At 36.7% G+C, this 27588-nt stretch overlaps 1 protein-coding gene across 10 annotated transcripts in view; it reads right to left on the reverse strand.

Moving 5' to 3' along the window:
• Positions 1 to 27588, reverse strand: part of MDM4 (MDM4 regulator of p53) — a 93389-nt gene that overhangs the window by 51011 nt on the left and 14790 nt on the right. For 3 of the 10 annotated variants that reach the window (XM_067729296.1, XM_067729301.1, XM_067729299.1), the window contains exons 2-11: positions 26620 to 26731; positions 24848 to 24922; positions 22535 to 22668; positions 21455 to 21510; positions 17769 to 17836; positions 16982 to 17081; positions 13574 to 13734; positions 12138 to 12287; positions 10289 to 10369; positions 613 to 8321 (exon numbers count right to left, since the gene is read on the reverse strand). In XM_067729296.1, coding sequence (XP_067585397.1) covers positions 7749 to 8321; positions 10289 to 10369; positions 12138 to 12287; positions 13574 to 13734; positions 16982 to 17081; positions 17769 to 17836; positions 21455 to 21510; positions 22535 to 22668; positions 24848 to 24922; positions 26620 to 26697 — 1476 coding nt within the window. In that variant the 5' untranslated portion in view covers positions 26698 to 26731 and the 3' untranslated portion in view covers positions 613 to 7748. Of the gene's footprint in view, positions 1 to 612; positions 8322 to 10288; positions 10370 to 12137; positions 12288 to 13573; positions 13735 to 16981; positions 17082 to 17768; positions 17837 to 21454; positions 21511 to 22534; positions 22669 to 24847; positions 24923 to 26619; positions 26732 to 26843; positions 27038 to 27588 lie in introns of those variants that run through there. The other 7 variants (XM_067729302.1, XM_067729298.1, XM_067729300.1 and 4 more) reach the window with 7 other exon arrangements.

Consider the following 27588-nt stretch of genomic DNA (forward strand, 5'->3'; position numbering starts at 1 on the left):
TCAGCTACCAGGGAATGATCTTTTGAAAAGCATGTGCGTACTTTGTGACAAGCCCTCAGTACCTTTCACACTAGCCCCAATTCAAAAACACAACAAAATAGAACCCTGCACTTGGCACCTCTTCATAAACTCAATAGAGGCAAATCCATTGTCATCATTTGAAATCTCTTCACTAGCAAAGAGGGTGTTGGACAGGTTGATATATTCATGGGTTCAGAAGAGTTTGGCAGTCTTGGGCCAAGAAGAGGGCTTGCCTTAAATCATTCTAGACATGCAGTTGCTACTGTATCTGCTCTAATTCTCAAGGTCTCTAGTGGGGGTAACTCCACAACTCACTGCCTTAGCTCAATGCTAAAAATACTCTGCAAAATTTTGAGGTTTCCTTCAAGATTGGGAGCCTAAAAATGAAATACAGCAATTACTCTAACAGTTAACTGTGTGTATGTTGATTGGAGGTGGGGGGGGGATTAAAAGTTGTTGTTGTTTTTGAGTACAATAACTTCTATTTATTCTCTCCATTCCTGTCACACCAAAGACTATATAAAGACAGAAGACAAGATTTTGCTATATACAATGCCAATTACATACTTCCCCAATAATGACACCATGAAATGGCAAAATGAAAAATATTTAATACACAAAAAAAGCACAACAGAATCAACAGATATTAAAAGCATTACATAGTGCAAACACCGAAAAGATACAGAGCTATTAACTTAGTGGTGCTTGTAAAGATTAGGCAAGAACTCATGAAAATATCTCCTTTTCTCATTTGGTGGGCTGGTCACTATTCAGTTATTTTAAATTGCCTTTTTCTTCCCATTTTATGAAACCACATTTGCTACTCCTATTAATTATGACTACCTAATCAGATATGTTATTTGGAAAATTGCATGCTTTCTGTATACCGACTGCATTTTATGCCATCTACTCAAGTGCATGTAAGACAGAATTTTTTATACCAAGACCATAGCAAGGCAGTTGTAGCTACTAGCCAAATCTACACACACACTTCTCTCAGAATCTAGAGGCAGAACTCTTCTAGACAAGAGCTCATGTCAAGCAAAGGATATCTGAGCTAGAGGCATGGGTAAAAGGAAGCAATATAGGCTCTGCTAGGCAGGCACAAAGGGGAGTTCGTGCTCAGCTTCCAGGACATGAGGTATTCTGAATATATACCCCAGAGCTTGGTCTACCCAAAGCGTAACAACTTCTAATATCTTATTCAAGGCAATTAGAGGTTCTATTGCGCTCCCACACTTAATCCCCACAACAAACTATGAGGTAGAAAGAGTAGTATGTGGACTCATTTTACAGATGAGAAAAATTGAGGCTTAAGAAGGTCAAGACTGGGACTCACCATGGTGGAATAATCTTACTCCTTATCTCTATCCAAGAGGCACTTAACAGCTCCTAGCTATAGACTAGGAGAGAGTTCTATTCAAGAGGCTGCTTTGCCAAGTGCTGAGGAAGCCAGAAACATTTCATTTCTCCTTTAAAACATGTTCTATAACTTTCTAAAGGGGGAAAGAAAAAACCAAAGGAGACATTTTGATTCTTTATGAAAAAGGAAGTGGAAAAAATGAGGCAAACTGTAGGGAACAAAATGTATACATTGCTATATTTAAAATGGATAACCAACATGGACCTACTGTATAGCACAGGGAACTCTGAGCAGTGTTATGTGGCAGCCTGGATGGGAGGGGACTTTGAGGGAGAATGGGTACATGTATATGTATGACTGAGTCACTCTGCTGTGCACCTGAAACTATTACAACTTTGTTAATTGGCTATACTCCAATATAAAATAAAAAGTTTAAAAATAAATAAATAAAACGGATAACCAACAAAGACCTATTGTATAGCACAGGGAACTCTGCTCAATATTATATAACAACCTAAATGGGAAAAGACTTTGAAAAAGAACAGATACATGTATAACTGAATCACTTTGCTGTACACCTGAAACACATTGTTAATCACTTATACTCCAAAATAAAATAGAGTTAAAAATTAATAATAATCTTCCTGTAGGAAGAGGACAGGCTGACCTCAATTTCTAAATGCTGAGACAATAGGGGAACTAAATCCCCTGTTGCCCCATCATACACACAAATCCTCAACTACCGTTGTTTTGTACTAGATGGTAGTTCTGATGTCATATCTTTCCTTCTTATTGCTAGAATCTACCACCTAACTCTGCAAGAGAAACAATCCCCAGGACTGGCTGGAAAAGAGGAACCTTATCTAAAGATACTGTAGTTACAACCACCCAAGGGGTAATACAGAAGGCCTTTGGTATAAAAGCAATATTCAGAAGTAGATAATAACTTTGAACTCCAAGAAAAAAGAGCAACAGGATGGAAGGAAGGAAGGGGAAATGTCTGACATCAAAGTACTTACTGTTTAAAAAAAAAAAAAAAAGCCTTAGGATAAGAAATTAGATGCTCTAATAGACTGTTATAATAATGTCAATTTGCCAAATTACAGCAACTATTACAGCAACTATTCGAGAAAGGAGTTGCTCTGACAGCACTATTTGGCCCTTTTTAGGATCCTTGACCCATCCTGCCCCAAGAAATGAGGAGTTCTATTTGCTGTGCCATGTTCCCAGAAGACATTTAATAAAGATCCTGAATGAAGGAAAACAATCTGAAGAAACAGCATCTTGGATTTCAGATAAGCTACCAAGATATACTAACTACCTCTTTCTGCAGATACACTGCTTTCTCTAACATTTCAGTCATTCAAAAGGCTCTTGAAAGAAGTACAGTAAACCCAAGTGTAGGTTTATTATAATATGCTCTTTAACAATGCCACATTCACCAACAGTAGAATTATTTGGGATTGCACGTTCATTGCATTAAAAGATCTCAAAATGCTAATAGGACATTCTCCCATAGGACAGAAGAGATCTGTGGCTCTTAAAGAAAGAATATAGCAATGGCAAACAAGGAAAGCTCTGTCAACGAAAAGGATATCTCAAGGCCATCTGGAAAACTGTCTTCAGATTAGGTCTGGGGAGCTACTTGAACCACTACCTCAGATAATCCTCATTTCCAGTTTAGCTTTAGGGTCCTCTATATTCCTCCTCAGCTAATCACAAATCTGGGAAATTCCAGCAAAGTAATCTCAGCATAGCGTATGGCAGTGCAAAATTTCAGACATTTGTAAACACTGTACATGTTACTTTTGGCACAGGGGAGGGCTTGCAGGTTCCTTTATCTTTGAAGTACAGATTGTAAACACAGCCAGTCCACAGACATTTTTAGCAAAAGCTTTAACAGTCTTGATAGTGTGTGTGCACACATGTACACCCATGAATGGGAGATCTGTCAAAATGAATTCTTTAGAACATGGGCCTGAATAATTTAAGCAGCTATCTGGCTAAATGGAAAACAACAGATTCACAGTATCTAAAATCATATACTTTCAGAAGTTCATATAACTCTCTGTAGGAAAAAAATCAAATAGCTGGTTAACAGGTTTCCTCCTTTCTAAAGAAAACCAAGAGGTAACACTACAATAGCTTTGCAGAACACGAGATCTTAACATTTACTAATTTCTCAGCGACTGTCAAAGGAGCCAACATTGCATCGAACTGACATTAAAAAAGTTTACAAATGATCCTGACCTTTAAAAATAAATTCTTACAAACAAAATAACGTCCCACAAAGCATTACATACATCTAAATATACATAAATTATTATTAAAACACAACTGAATATTTCAAATGCTTGGCAGTGATTCAATCTTATATTATACAACTTCACGGCAGTTTGGAAGCTGGCCTGGCTGGACACTGACCACTGTTCAAGCCTAGGATTGGGAACCTATGATATTCCATAGATGGACTGTGAAGAAATGCTTATAAGTTTAAAGCCTTGATCTACGATTTTTATAAAGTCTGATTTAAGTATTAAATACAGAAGCATAACAAATATTATAATTATGGTGCAAGTAAAATGAGCTAACAATAAGAGACGGAAGACATTTTTAGCTATAATCTAGAAATTCACCGCTTTTCTAAGGATTTGTCATTTCTGGTCTGAACATTTTGTCTGGGATAACATGGTCATAAATATTAATTTATATAACTAAAATAAGAAATTTGATGCTAATGTGGGATGATTTCATTAATCACAAGTCTATGGCGTGATGCAGCGGAAACTATAAACTCCACTGACACCTACTTTAACAGATCCTTTCCTCACAATTAAGATTTCAATCCAAGCATGGCTTACCTATAACTAGGAAGACCATAATAATTTAATGTCCAAAAGAAGACATTTGAGAGTGAAAGGGGAGCAACAGAGATGAACTGGATAGGATGCTGAAAAATAGGGGTAAACTGGCACTGTCTCCAGAAAACCAGAGTACATAGTCACCCTAACTACAAAATAAATGACAGTGCTTGGAAGTCAAGAGTTTCATCATCACATAGCAGTAAACTATGACGTCTTCAAATACAAACCATGTCTTGCTTATCTGTACCGCAGTGACATTGAAAAAAAGAACAAAATCAAAATCAGACCAAGAAGATGGCTTAACGATTCTTGCGGGTAAAGAATTGCTCTGATAGTTCCATTTGGCCCTTTTTAGGATCCCTGACCCATCCTACCCCAAGAAACAAGGAGTTCTACTCGCTGTGCTATGCTCCCAGATGACATTTAATAAAGATCCTGGATGACGGAAAACAATCTGCAGATGCAGCATCTTAGATTTCAGATAAGCTACCAAGAAACACTACCTACCTCTTTCTACAGATACACTTCTTTCTCTTTAATATTTCAGTCATTCAAAAGGCTCTTGATAGAAGTACAGTAAACCCAAGTGTACATTTATTGTAATACTTTCAGCTCAAATGCGCAGCTTAAGATCTTCTAAGTAACGTACTTACTGCTAATGGGGACAGTAAAAACCCAGGTGACCCAAGGGGAAAAGAAAGTAAGTAGAGTAACATAAGAGGATTCTGTGCTAGGCAAGGATGCACCAAATTAGCATCAAACATCTACACACAAATAAAAATTCTAAATTTTTTCTTATTTAAGTTTTCTAAAAAACTGCAACTTTATAAGGAATCAGAGGGTACAAGTGCAGATTCCAGCTCTCCCTGCTCCTTCTTTGAGTTATCACTTGCAAAAGTAATTAACTGGCAAAAATAAAACAAAATCGAGGGCTATCAAACTATTATGAAGAGAGTAATGGTGGGGGGGAATTAGGGTAGAAAATTATTTAACTTTCTAAATATTCAGAGCATTTACCATAGTCTAACAAAACACTGAACAGTCTAACAAAACACTGAACTTGAAGAATTGGTTCTACTTATTGGGGGGAAAAAACCCTTGTCCCTAATGCCCGGAGGGAGCCAGAGACCTGAGTTTCATTCCCCAAGAAGGAAAAATACTGGAGAAAAGAGTTCAGGTTCCTCTGCCATCTTTACTTGTCTTCCCAATGGGAGGAGTAACTTATCTGATTATATAAGAGAGCTTGATATTTACTGTGCCTTTTCTCTTTGGGGAGAAAGGGTTAAAAGTCTCTGTTCTCTCTGAAGTCCTATTTTGGCTGCAACTCATATTCTCCAACAATATTTTAAGGTTATCAGTTGTTCCAAATTCAATACGCACCACCATTTAACAAATAATGAGAAGGAAGCAAGTATGGTTTAAAGGTTTACTACAAGAGACTTAGATTCTAGTAATAGCTCTATCACTAGCTGTGACTTTCAGAAGTCATTTATCCTTTCAGCCTCATGTGCAAAATAAAAGCGGTTGTGTAGATGAGTGCATCCTAATTTTAAAGTTCTATGAGTTTAACAAAACTTCTCTAGAAATTAAATATAATGCTAAACAAAGGGATCTTGTTCTACTTCCTGCACCTTAAAACACCCTTCCTTCTAAGGCACGGCAGGGCTTCCAAAAGTGTGGTTTGTGAACTTGCGTCAGCTTCCAGAAACACTTGTTCAAATGGAAATCCCTGGCCCAGACCTCAGGGATCAAAGAGTCTGCGTGTGCACGCACTCCTGTGAGTGTATGCACGTGTGTGTGTTTGGGGCCGGGGGTTGAGATGGGCGTATAACAAGCAACACAGGTGATTCTTATGAGCCTTAAAATTGATAATTCTAGGGCCTTGGTTTTCAAAATGACTACATTCATACTGGTACCCAGGCATACACCAAGATTTTTTCCACAGGGAAAGCAGACAAGAATATCTGTAAGGAAAACAACTGAAAGATCTTCAATTTCCATATGTATTATCCTAAGATTTACATGATCAGATAAGGCCTCTTCAGAGCTATCATTTCTCTTTAATTACTTTCCTTTTCACAACTGCTATACTGTTTTCAGAAGAAAGGCCGCCTCTCACCCATCTAAAATCTTACTATGGGGCATTGCCTCAGAATGTAAAAAACCTCAGAGGCATCAAACAAAGACAAAAAACCCCTAGCAGACTCCCAAGAGACAGGAGGAAAGAGTAAAGCAAAGAGAGCTTTGGTTAAAAACTGTGTGCCTTATCTTTTTTAGAACTGTCGTTGAGAAGAGGTTGTGCCATAGATGTATATGATACATTTAACTGAATTAAATAAAGTCAAACACTTTGACTGAAAATGAAATCTGATTTGGCTGATTAGTTTTATAATGAGAATAGGCTTTGCCAGTTTATATGACCCGACTTTTTCTATAAATTCAATCAGCTAAATCTACAGATCCAAGGTTTGGGCAAAAATATCTTGAAAGGACATCTACAATATACTGGATGATACATCCTCTGTAAGTACTTAAATTTTAAAAATTTAGAAGTCGAATTAAACATGTGCAAAAGGAAAACTAATCGAAGGTGAGAGCCATGAAATGGTGGAGGAACTGCCTGCAAAGTGGCACAAGAGAACATTCTGAGGTGACAAACATCCTATTAGAAGGGAACACTTTGTTTGCTAATTATACCTCAATTTTTAAAGTACGCAAAATATCATATATACTTTTTCAAAATTCTTTTTGAGGTACATTAGCAAAAATGTTTGCTACCACTGCTCTAGGCACTTTACAAACATATTGGTTCCTCTGAACAATGCAACATAAAGTGATCTACTTTATACATAAATTACTTATGTTTTTTTCATTGTTAGCTTTAATATTTTTCTAATAGCCATCTTGGATTTTGAGGCCTAAGAACATTCCCTAACAGAAAAGAAGAGTAAGGAATAAAATTAACTAAAGAAATGATTAATCTTCAAGTAATTTGCTAAATGAAAGAATGAATGTATATCTATTTGTACTGGTAGTTGCTCCCTCCCAGATCTTCATCTTCTTTTTTTTTTTTTTAAATAACTTCCTTTTTTCCCTTTTTTTAAATATTTACTTATTTATTTGGCTGCACCAGGTGGGAATCTTCGCTGTGGCATGCAGGATCTAGTTCTCCCACCAGGTATCAAACCAGGCCCCCTGCACTGGGAGCTCAGAGTCTTAACCACTGGACCACCAGGGAAGTGCCAGATCCTCATCTTTGAAGACAGAATGAAGTGATTAACTTCTCTTTTAATGTTACTGGTGTCTCCAAATTGATAATCTAGTTCGAAAGAACTTATTATCAAATTCCATATAAGTTTAGAAGCAAAAATATGTCCTACAGCACAAATGTTTCCATGAATAAATGAAAGCATGAAATGGGTCACACTGAGATGCTCAATACTGACATTTTGATATATGACCAGGCCCTGTTAATATTTGTCTGCAACTCATTGATTCAGCTATGCTATAAAAACCTTAATAACCAACTGAATCTCCTTCTTGCAAATAGGACATGAAGCCCCAGCCTTCTTTAATCTTCTGGCACAATGAAAACAAGTGACAAGATGGCCTGTCCTCCCATGAATTATGTTCCCGTCTCGTGGTCTTTTCTCACATAGACTACATGGCTTCAAGAGATTCTGGCAATCCTCCATGTTTTCTGTACCTGTTCTCTGTTCATAAAGGTTATCTGATTTTTCTCCCATGCTTGATATGGTCTCTTGGCTTTCAGAACTGTGAGCCAAATCCAAGAATTCCACTGAGTTGCAGGGACCAAAAAGTTTGGAGTTTTCTTCCTTTACATATATATCTTTAGGTCTAACAACTGGAGCTGATATGGTTCTTCTGCAGTCAGGAACATCAATTCCTTCACTTTCTTGCTTTTCAGGTATGGCAGTGATATCAGACGTGGAGAGAGAATGGGTTAACTTAGAACAATCTGAATACCAATCCTTCCTCAAGGCCCAGCAACGAAAACAGTACCTCTTGCTTGGAGAGTTAAATTTCTTGCACTCAGTACACTGCCACTCATCCTACAAAGACAAGTGCAGCCAATTAATACTCACTCAGTGGAGAACATGATGCTGAGGAAAAGGGAAAGTAGGCCAAATTCTCATCATCTCACACTAAGCTAGTAAGAATCCAGACATTCCAAACCAGTGGTCTAGCTTAGAACTTGAACAAAGTCTATGGCTACGTGTAAATAAGTCTTGAGAAGTTTTACAATGACAGTGACATAATTGCCATTTCAAGCCAAAATTTGATGTAGCTAATCTTTTAAAAAAAGTTAAATCATTTTAGCTTTCTATTTAGTCTGGGTAGAATTTACATTGTTTGCTTTTCCCCACTGCCTTCTTTTTAGGTCATTTTTCTTTGTATAACTTACTCTTTTATTGAGCAAGAGGCTAAAGAATGAAGAAAAGATAATACTCTTTCTTTCCTACTAATTAAGAAATGTTATAAAATTTGTCAAAAAGGAAATTAAAATGAAATTTGAAAACTACTACATTTACTCATGCTCTCTCACTGCTCTCAGGATCATAGGTAGCTAATTGTATGCCTAAATCACATTCTCTGAAAAATGAATGTTCTTGTCCTTGAATGCCAAGTAATTTTTTTCCTACTTCTCCATGTTCAAATTAGGAGATACCAGAGCTCAATGAATTTCAAATACCTTTCTTAATTCAAAGGTAGCTACCTGGAACAAGTCAAGAGTATTTAATGTGGATAATTGCCTGGCTTTGACAGGATCAATGACTTGACACATGCTGACTTGATTACTTTCAGAACGAAGGCCAAGCACTTCAAGTTTAGAAGTTATAACTCAACTGCCTATACTGAGAGGCAGGGACACAACCATTTGTTAAACTGGGATGTTCTCCAGAGAGCCTCAGAACATTCTTGCCAGTTTAAGATCCTCAGATTTCATCTGAAATGCTATACAAATACCCAAAGGAACTTCAAAGATCTGGAATTTATAATTGATGGTTTGTCACAGTCTAATTGGCATCACTTTTCTTTTTTAGTAGTACATAAAATAATAGGGCTTATTAAATTCCATGGCATCTCTGAATTGATGAAATATAGTCTATTTGCTTAATAGGTTTTCTGGGCCCAAGTAGCCTCAAAAGTCTGATGAAGATGGAAACACTTATCTCTGCTACTTGTATTATGGTCAAGAACACTTAATGGACCAATATATCTCACCTTATTACTTAGCTATGCACAAACAATTTTCAATGAATTACCATAATGGTTAGCAGTGGTGGGGTGTGAGCTAGGGGGAAGGATCAACACTAGAGACAACGTAAAATTTTTATATCCTTACACAGCAAAATGTAAAATCCCCTCCTTATCCTTCCCCCACCACCCTTCTTCCCACAGTGAGTTAGCTGAGGAAGTACTAAAAGGGAAATGGGGAACTAGCATGAAAAGAGAAAAGCAAGGTATACATTTGAATCTAAACCTGAGTTGCCAATTGGTGACAAATCCACACCTGTTATCTAACAGCTTAATACTCAATATTCATTTATCAGCCCCCATTAATATAAACCTGTGTAGAAGTTAAGCCATTTTCCATTTGTTTCTATTTAAGAAAGCACTGAAAGTATTATACTTGACCAAGAATTTTAGATAGCTTATAGGCGTATCTTTGGGATTACAGAGAGGTGTTTAGTGGGAAAAGCAGTACAGGACTATTTTGAATAACTGTGTATCCACTGCATAACGTCCAAAGAGTTCTGAAAGCAGGGAGAAAGGCACACAGAAAGGCATTTAAGTCATCCCTTTTCAAGGCAGGGAGAGGATTAGATCAACTCATCCCCTTCTCTTCTCAAATTCCAATAAAAATCTAACAAGATGTAAAGAAACCAATACCTCTACCTAGGAAAGGTAGATAGAAATGGGGGATATGGCATTCTTCAACACAAGTGAACTGCTGGAACTTTAACATCTGAAGACGTGGGTGGTGTAAAACAGCTCTTTTACTAGAAACTCATACCTCAGAGGTAACTTCTGTATCAGTATCATCACTTATGGACTTAGAGTCCTCAAGGTCATCATTTTTTCCCACTTCAATCACCTGAGAAAGCAAAGACATCTTATTAGCAAGGTTTACCTATTTTATTTTATTTTATTTTATTTTATTTTATTTTATTTTATTTTATTTTATTTAGGTTTACCTATTTTAGATGTCATTACCTGAGAGCAAAAAAGACAGAAGAGCTTCAGTTTAAAACTCACATTCTTCTCCCAACACTAGCACTTAAAAAGGAGACTGCTTATATGTGAGACATGATTCCGTACATACCTAGCTGACATTTCAGTAGAATAAAGCACCCAGAGGGGTTACCAAATATCTTTGGCATTCAGAAGAGAGAGGGTTCCCAAATTTATGCATTTAAATAAACAATATCAGAGTATAAATTATTAAATGGGGAAATTTTTTATCTTGAGAATCTATGTAGGCATTCACAAGAATAAAACAGGATTACATGAGAAAATGGAAGTAAAAAGCACCATATAGAATGAGAAAATTAGATGTGAAGAATGAAAACAAAGTACATTTTACTTTTCATATTCAAAAGTAAAACTAGTTATGTGATACTCTTGACTGTCCTATAAAAACATGCCCATGGACCAGGAAAAAAAGTCAAGAAATGTCGGAAGCGTCTTTTAAATTTTGAAATTTAAAATTCTAAAAATTAAAATCCCAGTTTTGTGATCCAATGAATGGAATGAAACCAATTATGATACAATTATGAACCACTGTATAGCAACTTTCTCACAAAAGTTCAAGTATTTTAAGTCCCATCTCTCTCTATAGAAGTTTCCAATGTCACCTCTGTCTTCATTCTAATAACTTGTACTCCCTCCTAATGCTACCAAAAAATAACTAGCTCAACAAAGACCAAGCATTTCCTGCCTCCCACAAACCTATCAGAATACCCTTCAGGGACCCAAATTACTATGAAAAGCCTTTAAATTAAAAGAATGACCCAATTTAGGTCTGGTTTTTGCAGTATTTATTCAATGGATATTTACTGTGACTCTCATCCAAGTCAGCACTGGACCTGCTGCCCAATGCTTTTTGAGACTTGAGCATGTGCCTATATGACTCTTCATCTTGGTGTGCTTATACCATGTGTACTATGAATTCTAACTCTCTTCCTTCCTCCTATTTAAACTCTAAAATATGTAGGAAGAGCTCATCTGTTTAGTTCCATTTAGGTATAAAGCAGGTATGGAAACTACTGAGAAGTCTAAGAAATAAAGATTTTTTTTTGCCCTACAGGATTTTGTGGCCATTTAGAACTTTGCCTTGTTAGCAAAGCAAGGTCTCCAGAAGAAAAAACTCCACAATGAGAGATTAGACAAGCAGGAAAAGGGTATCTTATTGCTTCTAACAAACTAGGAGATTTACCCATGAAGGCCTATCCTATTTTTAAGACAGGCTTGGTTAACTTAATGTAAATCTTGAAACTGGATATAGGAAAAGTATTTTTTAAAAAAGGGGGAGGATTAGAGCTTCCCTGGTGGCACAGTGGTTGAGAGTCTGCTTGCCGATGCAAGGGACACGGGTTCGTGCCCCAGTCTGGGAAGATCCCACATGCCGCGGAGCGGCTGGGCCCGTGAGCCATGGCCGCTGGGCCTGAGCGTCTGGAGTCTGTGCTCCGCAACGGGAGAGGCCACAACAGTGAGAGGCCCGCATACCGCAAAAAAAAAAAAAGGCGGGGGGATTACATGAGTCATTTGTTCTACAAAGCAGCACAGGGTCAGGTCACCAGATTTGAAAAGATTATACTATATGCATGTAAATCCAATCAATGTGAAATTTTTCCACAACATACCTTTTTGTCTCTCACCTTCCCTACTTCTTCACTTGTTTGTTCAGGATCAGTAGCTTCAACTTTTATTCCAACACCAAACTGCTCTGATACTGACTCATTCAAAAACCACAGGTCATCTGTGGTGTCTGAAACAATGGCAGTACCTATATCCTAATATAAAGAAAACAAACATGAGTTTTTGTAGTCAGAGGTTTATTAGAGATGTTGAACCCAAGTAAATGAAGCCAAAACTCAATGTCCTCACACATCTCTAAAGAACGCCTAGCCTTTCTTCAACAGATATGTATTCATTCAACAAATATCTACTTGGCAGCTACTACGTATAAACTAATGGGTGGGTATAAGAGCACCTGGCAAGGAGTTTTCTATTTTAACCATAAATCAGGCATTAACACCAGAGAAACAGCACTAAAGTGCTTAAAAGCTAAAAACTCGTAGTTGCTCAACTAAATAGAATCTATCCACTACAATCCGTTCTGAGGACCTAGAAAACTTCTATTAATTGTGACATATTCTTTCCTGTAATAGTCAATGATGTTTACCAAAGAAATATGAGAAATACTGATGATAATTCAAACCTTCTGTCTTCTTTCTGAACTTTTTTTTTTATTTTGAGGTAAAGTTGGTATATAACACTTCTTTCTTAATTCTTAACTTTAAATATAACTTTCTACATTCATCAACGGACATTTTATGACGTGTTTTTTCTACAATATTCATAAGAGACAACTTATTATTTTGCCATTATTATACGTCCATTCACTTACTGAACAAATACTCACTAATTGCCTATTATGTGTCAGATGCTGCCTATTGCTTCTATCTAGGCAACAGAATAGAGTGGTCAATAATACAAAAGCTCTGGACTTGTATTTCAATGTGGTCAGACAACAAACACATAAACAAAATAAAATAATAGTTTTACAATGTGAGAAGTACAATGGAGAATATAAAAGAGCAGAATGGTGATAGCCTGAATTAGGCTGTAACAGTGAAAGTAATAAAAAGTGGATAGCTAGATTTTAGGTATGTTTTAGAAAAAGCGTTGATAGCCTGAATGTGGTATATGAGAAAGAAAGAAATCAATGATATCCCTTGATACTTGGCTGGAATAACTGGGTGGAAGGCAGACTTATGAAAAAGGAAACGCTGAATAGGAGTGTTAGTTTAAAAAAAAAATCAAGAGTTCTGTTTTGAACATGTTAAATGTCAGATCATCTAAGTGTTGAGTAGGCAGCTGGATATGGAAGCTGGGCACTGAGGAGAGAGGTCAGCACTGAAGATACAGATTTGGGCAACACATGCATAGAGATGGTACTTAAAAGTCATAGCACTGAATGGGAATTCTTAGAGGATGTAATGTATGGTTCAAGAGTAACCAAGAATGTTACTCTTTCAAAAGAAAAAAAAAGTTCCTCTTCAGATGTGAAATTCACCTGATTTGTCTGTAAATCAGTTGAGCCATTACTTCTAGGTGTATAGTTATTTCTCAAGTTTCCTAAAAACCACCAAGGCAAGCCAGCTACATCCCACTCCTCAAACCCGAGGTCCAGTCTTGACGTCTCATCTTGGGTTAAATTTGCTACCAAGTCTTCATCTACAAAAGTCAAATGAAAAGGATGGTAACTATGTACACAACACTTAAGAATCAAGACTCTCTTTATAATACTTACAATCTCTTGTGTAAGAGAGGTAAAAAGAAATTGCTCTTCCCAGTAAGAAAGAATCAGAAGTCAAATACCTGTCTCAGTGGCAGAGCCCAAATCTCCTTCCCCCCGTTTTAGGCTTCATTAGCAAGTAATGACACTAGAGATCATTCATCAAGTAATATAAACTCTGAAAGCAGTTTATATTATATTATATATATATTATATATATATTATATTATATATAATATATATTATATTATATATAATATATATAAAATATATATATTATATATATATTATTTATTATTCTATCAATAAAAGGATATCTAAATGGTCATTTATTGGCAATTTAAACATCCCTACCACTGTAATAACTGAAGAATGACTTGCTCCAGTACATGATACCTGACAATGGCTTGATTCAGTGGACTGCAAATGATGATGGCATAGTGGCCCAACCCTTGAGATAGAAACAAGGTGGTACAGACCATAATGGGCAATCACAAGGTTGCCAAGGCAGTCTCACTGGTACCACATATTTTCGGACATTTCTCAACAATTCATATGTTTTAATAGGTAACAACCACTATGAAACACTGAGCTCTAGGCTGTCCAAATAAATATATACATATGTCCTTTCTGGATCAATAGGCTCTTTTGGAGTTAAGATATCTAAAATCTAGAAATATTGCAAATCCAAAACATATTAAGGGCCCACATGTTCTCAATAAAAGATCTCGCGTTATACATCGGGCTTCCCTGGTGGCGCAGTGGTTGAGAGTCCGCCTGCCGATGCAGGGGACACAGGTTCGTGCCCCGGTCTGGGAAGATCCCACATGCCGCGGAGCGGCTGGGCCCGTGAGCCATGGCCGCTGAGCCTGCGCGTCCGGAGCCTGTGCTTTGCAACGGGAGAGGCCACAACAGTGAGAGGCCCGCGTACCGCGAAAAAATTAAAAAAAAAAAAAAAAAGATCTCGTGTTATACATCTAGATGATATTCAAGGGAGTTACAAACATAAGTTTGTTGCTACCACATGAAATTCTTTTCCTTCTTTCCCACGTCCAATCTTTCTCGTTGTGCTTTACTCTTTTCCTACTTTCTTACTCTCCTCTACCTCTTCCCAATGCCCTAGGCATGCCAATGGCGACCGAGGTGTTTAAATGTGCTAAGACACATACGGTTGAAAAAATGTCTGCAATAAATGGATCCCTGACAAAACAAAAGGTTACCCTCTCTACTTACAAATTTTGTTGTTCTTGCCTATTAAAAGGCATACTTGTGCTCACGGAAACTTCAACTATCTTTTACTTACTCATTGCTGAAATTATGAGAAACCTAATTCCTGAGAGGGTGCCACATTAAAGTTATCTTCAACTATTCAAGCTCTATAACTTCTTGGGAAGGGAATGAAAAGAGGTCATTCTTTCCACATATAAAAATTCTCTCCTTTCTACATGTACACCTCCCTGAAAATACTAAGCTATTTCTTCTCAAAATTTACATCACAAACTTCATAGAGTCTCTTGAATTGGCTGTTCTTATATTCTAAACAGCCTTTTGAGTAGAAAATAAGCCAGCACCTGTATTTAAAGAAACAAAATTACACATTTAATACCATGCAGACTGGAATAAGCTCCAACATAACTAGATAGTCCAAAATTCAGTTTATATTCAAATGCAATCTGAAGAAGACAATCCAGCATGATAAACAGATTAAATTTTAATTTAATCATTTAAAATAATTTCAGCAGCATAATTTTCTGGGATGTTACTAGAGGTCTAACCTGCCAATTTTGCAAGTTTGAGTCAGGTACCTATACTAGAAACCATCGTGCCATAAAATATCTTTGAGGAATTTATGATTTTACATTATCTTTGCAGGAAAATTTTTAGGAAATGCTTTATAAAGTAGGGTTTGGGGAAAACTTCCAAAACGTTGATCAACTCACTTAACCTGACCATACTATATCTAATATGAATGGCAAAGATCTAATGACTACCATCCAGGGGCAAAGGAGGTACTAGGCTTCTTATGTCTCATTCTTGGCTGTGAGATATTAAGTATATTTTACCATCTTTGCAAACTTCAAAAAAATCTATGAAAATTAGCCTTTGCCTCAAGCAGACAAATAAAAATAAAAATTCTAACCAGATCAAATGTATAACAGGGATGCCAAGATTTAAAAGGCCAAGGCAGCTGAGTTACCAGGTGGCAAACTGATAAATGTGTGGCTATCTTCTGTTAGCATGCTAGCTAAAGGAAGGGTCTTGCTCCATCCAGTCATCACATGTTGCTAAAAAAGAACTACCACCTTCTTCAAAGTTAACAGTGGTGACTAGGGTAAAAAAAAAAAAAAAGGTTTTCGGAAAAGAATGAAAAATAAGTATGACATATGCCCCCACTACTCGACATACAAAGAGACAGCATTATTATTTTCTGAGTTCTCTATAACGGTCTTAATTACTGCTTGTGCTTAATATGGATAGATGCCATTTCTAAGTCACCACTGGGACTTCCCTGGTGGTCCAGTGGTTAAGAATCTGCCTTGCAGGGGTTCCCTGGTGGTGCAGTGGTTGAGAGTCCGCCTGTCGATGTAGGGGACACAGGTTCGTGCCCCGGTCCGGGAAGATCCCACATGCCGCGGAACGGCTGGGCCCGTGAGCCATAGCCGCTGAGCCTGCGTGTCCGGAGCCTGTGCTCCGCAACGGGAGAGGCCACAACAGTGAGAGGCCCGCGTATTACAAAAAAGAAAAAAGAAAAAAAAAGCATCTGCCTTGCAATGCAGGGAATGCCGGTTCGACCCCCGGTGGGGGAACTAAGATCCCAAATGCCGCAGGGCAACTAAGCCCGTGCACTGCAACTACTGAGCCCTCGTGCCACAACTACAGAGCCCACGCGCTCTGGAGCCTGCGCGCCACAACTACTGAACCTGCGCACTCTGGAGCTCGTGCACCACAACTAGAGCCTGCGTGCCACAACTAATAAGCCTGTGCACCACAACTAGAGAGAAGCCTGCGCACTGCAACAAAGAGCCCACACGCCGCAATGAAAGATCCCGCGTGCTGCAACTAAGACCCAATAAATAAATAAATAAACATTAATAAAAAATAAAAGTCACCACCAAAAAATAAGAAACAGAGAGAGAAACAGAGAGAAAAAAAGAAAGGTCTACATAGCCTTAATCCAAAACTTACCTTCTCTAGAATTTCTGCATTTACGCTGTGAGGTAGGCAGTGCGGGAATATTGCCTTCTTCAGTTCTTTTCCTGGAATTGGAACTTTCCTCTACACTTTGCTGAAAAGAAGGGAAAGGTGTCTCTCAGTGCAGTAGAAATGACTGTGACCAGGGGATGTAGCAGTTCCATTCTGGCTCACCAGTTAGTGTGCGACACAATGGGTTACGCACAAGAAAGGAAAACTCTGGAGTTCACAACAGTCATCAAATAAAGGCAACCTCTCCTCAACCCACTGTGGGGAAAAAAATCTGCACAAAAGGCCAAAATCTACTGTTAAAAACAGGTTATCAATATAAAGCCTCTAGCCTACACAAAATTAGGCATAATTCAGAAAAAAAGAACGTATACCAAGATGATCATAAAGTTTTCCCAGGTTTGGGGAAGCTTTAAGAAATGGCCTGACCTGAACTTAATTGCAACAAGCCTGTTAAAATTTAATAAAGCAATTTCCTCAGACACCTCCATACCTACACCATCACACACACAGGCACATACAAACCCTAAGAAAATGCAACTGGAAGAACTGAAGATCAGAAGTGCTACATCCCAAGGAAAAATTCAGAGACTGGAACTCTGTTATGGGCAGAACAGAGAAGGTTCACTCTGTCCCTAGTCTGTGAACTCCCAAGAACCTTTCTTGTTAAATTCTTACCGCATTCAGGGAAAGGTCTTGGGAGTCCAAGATCATAGGTACAGAGAAGGGGCCACTCTGTACAACAAAAGAAGTCACCGTGTGGTGATTTTACCTTCAGTTGGTCTTGACTTGGAATATCCATACTGTGATCCTGTGCGAGAGCGAGAGTCTGAGCAGCATCTGGATAGCAAGTAAAACAAAAGGAAAACCTTCCCTGGTAATAACCATTCTTTCCACACCAAAAGGACCTCAGCAAACAACCCTGGAGCCAGGTTTGGTCCCTAAAGATGATTCTGACCGGCCAAGGCTTTCATCCAAAAGGAAAGGAAAAATGAAAACTAATAAAAATGGCATAGATCAAGAGAGGCTATTTTCAAAATATATTACCAAAATATAATCTGAAGAAAAATCAAAAATGACTAAAAAATGTTCTTCCATAGCACGCTTTCAAATTCAATACAGAAAGTGATTCCAAGCACGGAATAATGGAGAGTATTTTATCATCTATTCCTATAGGTGTGTTTCCAAATTTGCCTAACTTGTTAACAATAAGAAAAAAAATTTGGCTTTTTAATTTAATTTTTATTTTCAAGTGTTAAAGCTATACAGTATTATGAAATCTAAAAATCTGGGATTTTTCCCACTTGCTTTATGACACAATAGCATCCTCATGCATTCTAAGTGTCAATGATGATTTCACAGTTTAAATTCCCATCCCCTGAATATAGATTCGTTTTTTTAATCAACCAGTCTTATTTTTCCCAGTTTCTATAAACATTTCCTAAGAAGGAAGAAGTAGATAAAGTTTTTCTCAAGGCCAATAAAAAGAAGCAAAGGAAAGAATAACCTGAGAGAATTTCTTAGATAGAGAAAAATGTATTTCAAGGCCTTGAAAATTTTTCAAGCACAAAAGAAGATGAAAACTTAGCTACAGGAAAAAAAAGATGCAGAAAATTTAATAACCTGGATCACTCATTATATGAGGCTATTTGTAACTATATGCACCCAAGTTAAGTCTATCATGGATTGGGTTCATCAGCTACTATCAGGTCCAGAAATAAGACACTTATGGAAAATGCCATCCTCATCCAATAAAGACTGCCAGAGAAAGAATACAGATCCTACAACTGGTCTGACAATTGAGCTGTTTGGCACAAAGCAAACACTTTCAAAACTGTAATTATAAAGAGCATTATTTCTAGAAGCATTTTTATAGATAAAATGGAGATACTGAGAGTTTCTTTCAAGAGCCAGCATTTTCTGACCACAGCAATCTTTCAAGATCAATTAATATACAATGCAGTGAAGCATTTCTTTAATAAAGTAATTTGATTACTGTCATTTCTAGTTCTATATACTACCTTAGGTTAAAACTATTTGAAGCAAAAAGAAATTATCGGAGAAAACTATAATGTTCAAGGAAATTTTAAAATAGATACAAAATTTGTCATATATATTTCATTTTATTAAAATACATGTGGAAATTTGGAGAAATGATTTATAAAGAACCACCTTCGTTTCTTCAATCGTCAAAATAAAAGGTTTATCTCATTTGCAAAGGTATAAGATAGTTGATATGGAAGGTGCTTTTCTCATTTGCCTTTCAAATAAAACACATGCAACCCAATTTATGAAGATCAGCAGATGGCCAACCACAAGTACTAATGCAAGTTCAAGTCCAGAACAGACAACCACTCAAAATTACTTTGGGACAATTTCCTGGTTTTGATCACTGCACTACAGTTATGTAAGATGTTACCATTTGGGGAATCTGGGTAAAGAGTATATGCAAATCTTTTTAATACCTTCATAACATTTTTGTAAGTGAAATTATTTCAAAGTGATAAATTACAGAACAAAGAAAATGTTTCAAAGATTTAATGTTCAGATTTTTTAAATGTGTTAAAAAAATTAATTGAGGCAAATTCTGTTACTAGCAAGGGTTAAAGAGACATCAATGTGTGGCACAAAGGAAAGAGCAAGGACTGGACAGTCACAAATATCTGCTCTATCCCTTATCAGTGGCATCTCATCTTGGACAAGTTACTCATTCTATTAAAAAAAAAAAAAAAAAAGCCCTCAGTTTCTTCATCTCCAGACCTTCCTCACAGGGCTGTTATGAGGATAAATTGAAATGTTTGCTACAGAAATGTTCACTTTAATATATGGCATGTTAAATTCTGCTGAGGAAGTGCAAGAAAGAAAATGAGAGAGAAAAAAAGTGAAAATTATACCCACTCTAGATATTCAGAGAACACATCAATCAGAAAGCAAATTTTAGTGAAAGAATAGATAAGCAAATATAAAATTATCTGTGTATTTCAAGCCTGTAGTGACTATCCCTGGAAAACCATACTATTTCACAAGTGACTGAATTTCAAATAAATGCTGTATCATTTGCAAGGCCTTCCCTCTCAAACAGAAATTTACAGCTGAGTGAAGTGGGCAAATGGCTCAGTGAAACCAAGAGGCTTCAAAATTCACTGTAAGTTCAAACTCACATTTCAATATGAGAGCAAAGTCTCTTTGCTCTCACTTTAAAGAGTAAATCTTTATTAGGAATGGATTTTTTTCAAACTATTTGTTTCAGTAAACTATTGAAAAATAACCTATCTAAAGGGATTACAAACTTGGGCTTTCTTCAAAGGACAACCTTACCTAAAATCTAATTTGAAACTCACAAAATGGCTTCATGTAGGAATGGAGAAAGAAGAAAGTTTCACTATTTGGAAATGAGTGAGAGTGTTACATTTTAGTTGTATCCAGTTTATTCACTTATCTCTAACACACCATACTTCAGATCCCAAAGCAGCCAGTTTCCTGCACATAATTAATAAACTAAACTCAAAGGGCAGTATTTAAAAGATATAAAATCAAGCAAAAGGTTAGACAAATTGGCATTCAAATAACAGAAAGCTAAAACCTTTAGGTGAAAAGTTCTCGGGGGGATCTTTATAAGATGGATCAGGGTGACACCACATAAGCCCACAGAATCTTAACATCACTGAAAGAGGGACAGGTAGACCTTACAGGGCTCTGATGTGATGCAACAGATATATAAAGCACCACCTATGAAACATTCTCAACAAAACATTTAACCTTGAATCTATCCAAGCACTATTTGTTTACCAAAAATAGAAGAGACAGAGAAACATGTTAAACAACATCACAAGGATACAATCTGCAAACTAGAATGTGGGAAATTCTACAAGACAAATCATCTATTTCTTCAACAAACAAATGACATAACAAAAGGAGGGTTAAGTTTTATAGATTAAAATTACTTAACAGACATATCAGCCAAAGGCAAAGTGTGGACTTTGTTTGGATCCTGATTTGAATAAGCCAAATGTAAAAAGACATTTCTGAAATAATGGGTTAACCATGCATGAACTGCCTATTGGATAGTATTATGGAGTTACTGTTTATTTTGTTTATTATGTTAATTTCGTTGGGTGTAATAATGGCATTGTAGTTGTGTTTGAAGGAAAAATGTCCTTATCTGTTAGAGATTTTTTTTTAAAAGCCTGTGTAGATGAAGCAAATATGGCAAAACATTAACAATTACTACATCTAAGAGGTGGGCATTAATTATACTAATCTCTATTTTCACTATATTTGAAAATTTTCACAATGAAAAGTCAAATAACACAGTAGTAACATTCTGTGTGACAGGTATCCCTCCCAGTCATGCCAAGACAGCATTCAATTTCCATCTTGATCCTCCTTGTTCTCCCATAATTTGCCCCCCTGAACTCAAAATTGTGATAAAGACTGAAGAAATATAATGAGACATACCTGTAGTAGCAGTAGATAAAGTGACAAGATTCTTTCTTAGCATATCATAGAGAGGGCTGTCAAAGAGATAAAATTAAAAATTAATCCCACGGTTTTCCGTTAACATGGCATCTCCCAACATTCTTTATAACATATGAAGAGGCAGAATATTTTCCCCAGAATAGATTTTATTAAATTATTTAAGTATCAACATGTTAATACCCAAGCCCTTGTGTTACTCTGCAACCATTTAAAAAAACTAATTTACGTTTTATTTCATAAGCTAACAGTAACCCAAGTGGGGAGATTTCCTTCAAGACTACTTCCTTCTAAGAACTGAGTTTTACATTTTATTGGGGAATGGAGGTGGGAGACTTAGAAGAAACAGTCATCACAAAACTATAGAGAGAATGAGAACAATGACTTCTCAACTACTAATTAGCTTTTGACTGTGTAAGTTAATAACCATACACCCTGTGCAGCTGGAGAATGCCATGCAACAGGTAAGAATAGCTCTAATATGATTCTTATGAAGCCCATCGTTAACCTCAAACTGCCCAGCAATTCTACATTTCTCTCATCAGCTCACTCTTCCTCTCTATAACAACTGTTTCACAAAATTCTAATCTCGCCACATCAATCTCCCTCCTACCTAGGCCTTTACACATGATGTTCAATCTGCCAGAAGCTCTCCTTCAACCAGCTCCCTCTAACTAATTATCCTTCAGCTCTCAACTCAAATATCACTTCCTCAAGGAACCTTTCTTCCACCCCTAAGACCCTAAATCCCATCCTCCAACACAGCCTCATGTACCTCTTTTATGTAACACTTATCATAATATAATTTTACCATGTATTGATGTGATAATTCGATTAAGATGGGGAAGGGTGTCTACTGTCTCACTCTACTCTTTAAGCTCCATAAAATTAGACACTGTGCTGCTCACTACTATGTTCTCAGTGCCTCGCAATCACCTGATATATGTAGGCCCAACAAATATTTTGTGGACTAAAAGATTAAATAACCATTAATAACCTATGGAGATTAAGTGGTTAGGTATAAGCACCCCGAAAAGATAAACAAACCCTCACTCTTTTTACCTTGGATCTTTCACAGAGAAGCTCTGACGACCTAGTAGCTCTCCCAAAAGATCTCCACCACAATATACCATATGCTGCTCCTGCTGATCATAAAGCTGCTTCACCATTATATACTGGCCTAGATAGTGCATGACCTACATGGGAACAACATACTATGAAGAGATCTGTCCAGCTGCTGCCCAAAACACAAATTAAATGAGGAGATAAGGTAAGTTAGTTTACTAGAGAAAGAGGTAACATATAATGAACATGACTGTCAGTGCTTGTGTAAGGGGCCCTACAAAAGGACAGTTGCCCCCAATTACTCGGTTCATCTACTTATTATCATTCTGGACACTATCAGACCCTTACTTTTTAGAATAAAAATGTACCAGTCTGATAATGAGAAAAAGTGGTGAATTTACCTAGTATTCCCTTAATGTTCTCACCAGTCCAAGTAAAGGGGTCTGTTCTATTACTAGAAGTAATAAACTTTAAATTTGCCTGGATCATAAAAATATTTTCCAAGTCCAGGGGCACATAACTACTATAGGCTTTGATGTATGTTCACTTAAGTCTTTTTGGCAAATGAAGTACAATGGTAATAAGCCATTAGCACTATAAGTGCATAAAACAGAATTTAAGTGTTTATCAAATAAAAATTTAGTCTACCTGACCTTTTTCACAGAGTTCACAAAATGGGAGGGAACACACACAAGTTCTTGATTCAAAATTTTTAAGTTATGCAATTTTCCTAATGTGATAGATTTTCCTCCAGGTGATAGATTTTTTTTAAATTGCTTAATAGTTAAGTTCACTTAATGATAGTAAAAATTTTATCACAGATCACAAACGGACCAAAGTAGCTATCTTTATCTTTAGGCCCTGACTTCCCAAGAATTATAAGATTTTTGCACAAAAATTTTCCTAATACTGTTTCCATTATATTGAAGCAATGATGCTCTTAGGCTCCCATCCATCCCAGGCAACATGTCCCAATATTAACGGAGCTCTCATATCTAATCAAATATCTAGAGAAAAATAAGATGAGAAAGAACACCTACTATAAGAAAAAGGAGGAAGGTTTGTTTGTTTGTTTGTTTTTGGCCATGCCATGCGGCATGTGGGATCTTAGTTCCTAAACCGGGATTGAACCTGTGCCCCCTGCATTGAGAGCGTGGAGTCTTAACCACTGGACCACCGGGGATGTCCTGGAAGTTTTATATTTATGTCTGTCCAACTTCCAGAAAAAAATAAATCCACTACAAGTATACAAAACAAGATCTTCAAAAACACTACTCTGAATTTCTATATGCTACTATTCTCATTATACCATATTTCCTCAATGCACATACTGATAACCAATATTTAAAAATAAAAAGCTAGGAAATTCCTCTTTATGCACCAAGTAGTGTCAAGATTCATAATAAAGAGCTTACTGTGTAAACTGACTCCGTCCAACATTTCCCCCATAAAACATATGTAATTAACTCTGTCTTAACTCAGGCAAACTCTGCCATGCTACTGAAGGAGACAGCATAATGCATTATAACAACTTTATTGATATAAAAATCCACACTTTAATAACAGTTTGGAAAAAAGTCTTACCAGAATTTTACATACAAAGTCCAAAATGACAAACTTAATTTAAAATGATAAAAGAAATATGAGTATTCAAGAAAATCTGAAATGCCTCCAGATTTGTTTCCTTGAGAGGTAGAATGACTCAGGAGCATAGCATTGCTAACAGCTTTTATGAAAAGTCAAAAAGAAGCTTGAGAATTTTGTTTCCTCTGTTTAAGAAGGGTTCGATCTTCACCCTACTAAATCCAAGCAGTTCAAAGAGATTAACATTTTAATACTGAGTCTTTTCCACTTAAAGAATTCAATTTGTTTCTGTGTTAAAAGAAAACTTTAGAAACTAAATAAGTTATTTAAATGCATGTTTAAAATAACTCACAGTGCTCAAGAGTATCTGACAGATTTATAATGAAAAACTACTGCATTTAATTCCTGCCTCACAGCATATCTTGTAAATCATAGACAGTGTCTTTTTTTTTTTTTTTTTTTTTGGCCACACCATGCGGCTTGCTGGATCTTAGTTCCCCAACCAGGAATCGAACCCATGCCCCCTGCCGTGGAAGCACGGAGTCCTAACTACCGGACTGCCAGGGAAGTCCCTCGATGGTCTTTAAAATACAACAAAAGATGCCTCTCCAGTACCACAGGAATAGAACTTCCTTTCTTAGGCCTGATTTCAGAACTATACATTCATAGGCTTCTATTATACTTCTCAGCTTTTCTTTAAGCTGAGAATTTTCTTTGATGGCTTACCTCTTTAACAGTGAACATTTCACCTTGTGCACCTGCTGCCTGCAAAATCTTCAGAAGTGGCAGTTTTGGTCGTACCTGATATAAACATAAAATAAATTTGCTATTTACATTTCAATTAGACTGGTTTCTGAGCCCCAAGGGAAAAACAAATCTCCTTAAACTTTTTTTTTAACAAACCCTGGTTCATACTTAGCATCTAATAACTACAGAAGATCAGTCTATTACTTGTTAACTTCCTGAAAAATCACGTTTTCAAAAGGCAGCACATTCACACCCACTAGGATGGCTATAATAACAGGAAAAAAGAAAAGAAAAAAATAACCAGTGTTGGCGAGGATGTAAAGGAACTGGAACCCTTGAGCACTGCTAGGGGGAATGTAAAATGGTGCAGCTACTGCGAAAAATGGTTTGGCAGTTACTCAAAGAGTTAAGCATAGAATTACCATATGACCCAGCAGTTCCACTCCTAGGTATATATCCAAAAGAACCAAAACCAGGGACTCAAACAAATATTTGTACACCACTGTTCATAGCAGCATTATTCATAATAGCCAAAAGATGGAAACAACCTAAATACCATTGACAGATGAATGGATAAACAAGATGTGGTATATACATACAAGGAATAGTGACTTTGTTTGCCATCTCCTGACTCTGATTATACAGTCTGTCTTTAGTCACAGAATTTAATTTTTTTCATTTTATATGATCAAATTTGTCTCTCTCATCCTCTTACAGCCTCCTTGGTTTTGTCTTTTTTTTTTTAAATATTCATTTATTTGGTTGCACTGGTTGTGGTAGGCGGGCTACTTTGTTGCGGCATGCAAACTCTTAGTTGCGGCATGCATGTGGGATCTAGTTCCCTGACCAGGGATCAAACCTGGGCCCCCTGCATTGGGAGCATGGAGCCTTAGCCACTGCACCAGCAGGGAAGTCGCTCCTTGGTTTTGTCTTATTTAAGGTCTCTCTTATTCTAAAGTTTCAAAATACTTCCTAAATTTTCTTCTAATATTTTTTATCATTTCACTTTTTACATTTAAATCTTTATCTCTCCGGAATTTGTTTTTGTACAAGGTTTGAGGTCTTCATTTGCTTCCTTTCAGGGATGGCCAATTAAGTCAAAACCATTTATTACATAAGCCACATTTTCCCCCATCAAATCAAATTCCATCTTTATCATAAATTAAGGTACATAATATATATATGGTGCAATGTTTATGAAACCACAAAACAAAATTATGTATTTTATGTTAGAGGAAAAGATCTGGAACAAGACACACCAAATTGATAATAGTGTTATCTCAGAGGGAAGGGACTTAGGCAGAAGAAGGGAGGAGATGATCAAAGGAATCTCTACAGATAAATACTTTATAAATACATGATAAAGACTGAATTTTTTATAAGAATACACTTACTATATTTACAATTTAAAACTGATTTTTAAAGAAAACAAATTATATACAATGAAGTGAGAAGGAAGACAAATATATAACTTGGCCCCAAATCCTCCACTAGCCATCCATACCCTAAAACAGGATAGGTGTTTAAAATGTGCCATTTTGAGCAATCTGTAACCTCCAAGTATTTATTTAATCAATGATCAATTCAAATTTATAAGCATTGATACTGTTTACTAGTTTCCCTAATATGACATTTAAAAAAGGAATCTTTTCTGCTCTGAATGAAATCCTACAGTCAGTGAAGTCAGTTACATGACCCAATTTAATTTTTAAAAACTTAAAGAAAAATAGGAATGCCTAAAAATAAGTTACCTGATTGGTTTGTTCTGGAGAGATCCTGCAAGCACTGTCAGATGTTGAACAATGGGCAGAGGTGGAAAATGTTGTCATTTTGGCAGTGGTGAAATGAAGTCTGCTGATAAATCTAAAAGGAAAAAAATTGTAAAAATCTCTTCTAAAGTAGAAAATTCTCTTTAGGATTTACAAAAAAAGCAACCAGCAGAAGTAAAAGAAACACATATATCACAGCACCCTACACAAGTGCAATGTACCCATGCTGAGGTTCTTGTTACCCTTCTGATCACTTTCTAGTTCAGATCCTGCAAAAAACTGAAGAGCTTCACTAAGAATAAGAACCATCTATACTTCCCTCAAGTGAAGCCTGCAAGAGAAACAGGTTCAGGCATGCTCCAACCTCTACACTGATGATAATGAGTAAACTGTTTTAGCTGAAAGTGAAATTTGCAATCATTACCTCCCCAGTTCTCTGGTATCTCCTCCTCTCTTGGACAGTGCTCAAGAGCACCCCCTAGGAGACAGATGCAGGGCTGGGGGAATTACCAAGATTAAGTAATAGATTTAAAGACTCCAAGAGCACCAAGGAAAACCTCTGCAACATGTTGCAACATGTCTTGGCAAGAGACCACAGGAAAGTCAGAGTCAAAATATTCAGTATCAGTTAAAGCAGCTTTTAAAATGTGCCAAGCCCAAAGAGTAAATACCTAAAAAGAGTAAATACCTAAATACCTATAAAATGGGTTGAACCAAGGTGGACATACATCATCAAAGGAAAGATATAGCATGAACTGAAATAAAGGGTAAGGTTTAATTAAAGTTTTTCACCTTTTAACTTTTGTCCTTAAAAAAAAAAAGCTATAGAGAAGGAAAATAAATTTTTAAATAAACTTGAGTTTACCTTCAGAACTTTTTCTAGTAAAAAGGTGACAAAAGTCAGTGAAATTTATAAATAAAAAAATCAACAGAGCCTGGGGACTTCTCTGG

Source organism: Pseudorca crassidens, chromosome 2 (genome assembly GCF_039906515.1).
Source record: "Pseudorca crassidens isolate mPseCra1 chromosome 2, mPseCra1.hap1, whole genome shotgun sequence".
In the NCBI taxonomy this organism is placed as follows: domain Eukaryota; kingdom Metazoa; phylum Chordata; class Mammalia; order Artiodactyla; family Delphinidae; genus Pseudorca; species Pseudorca crassidens.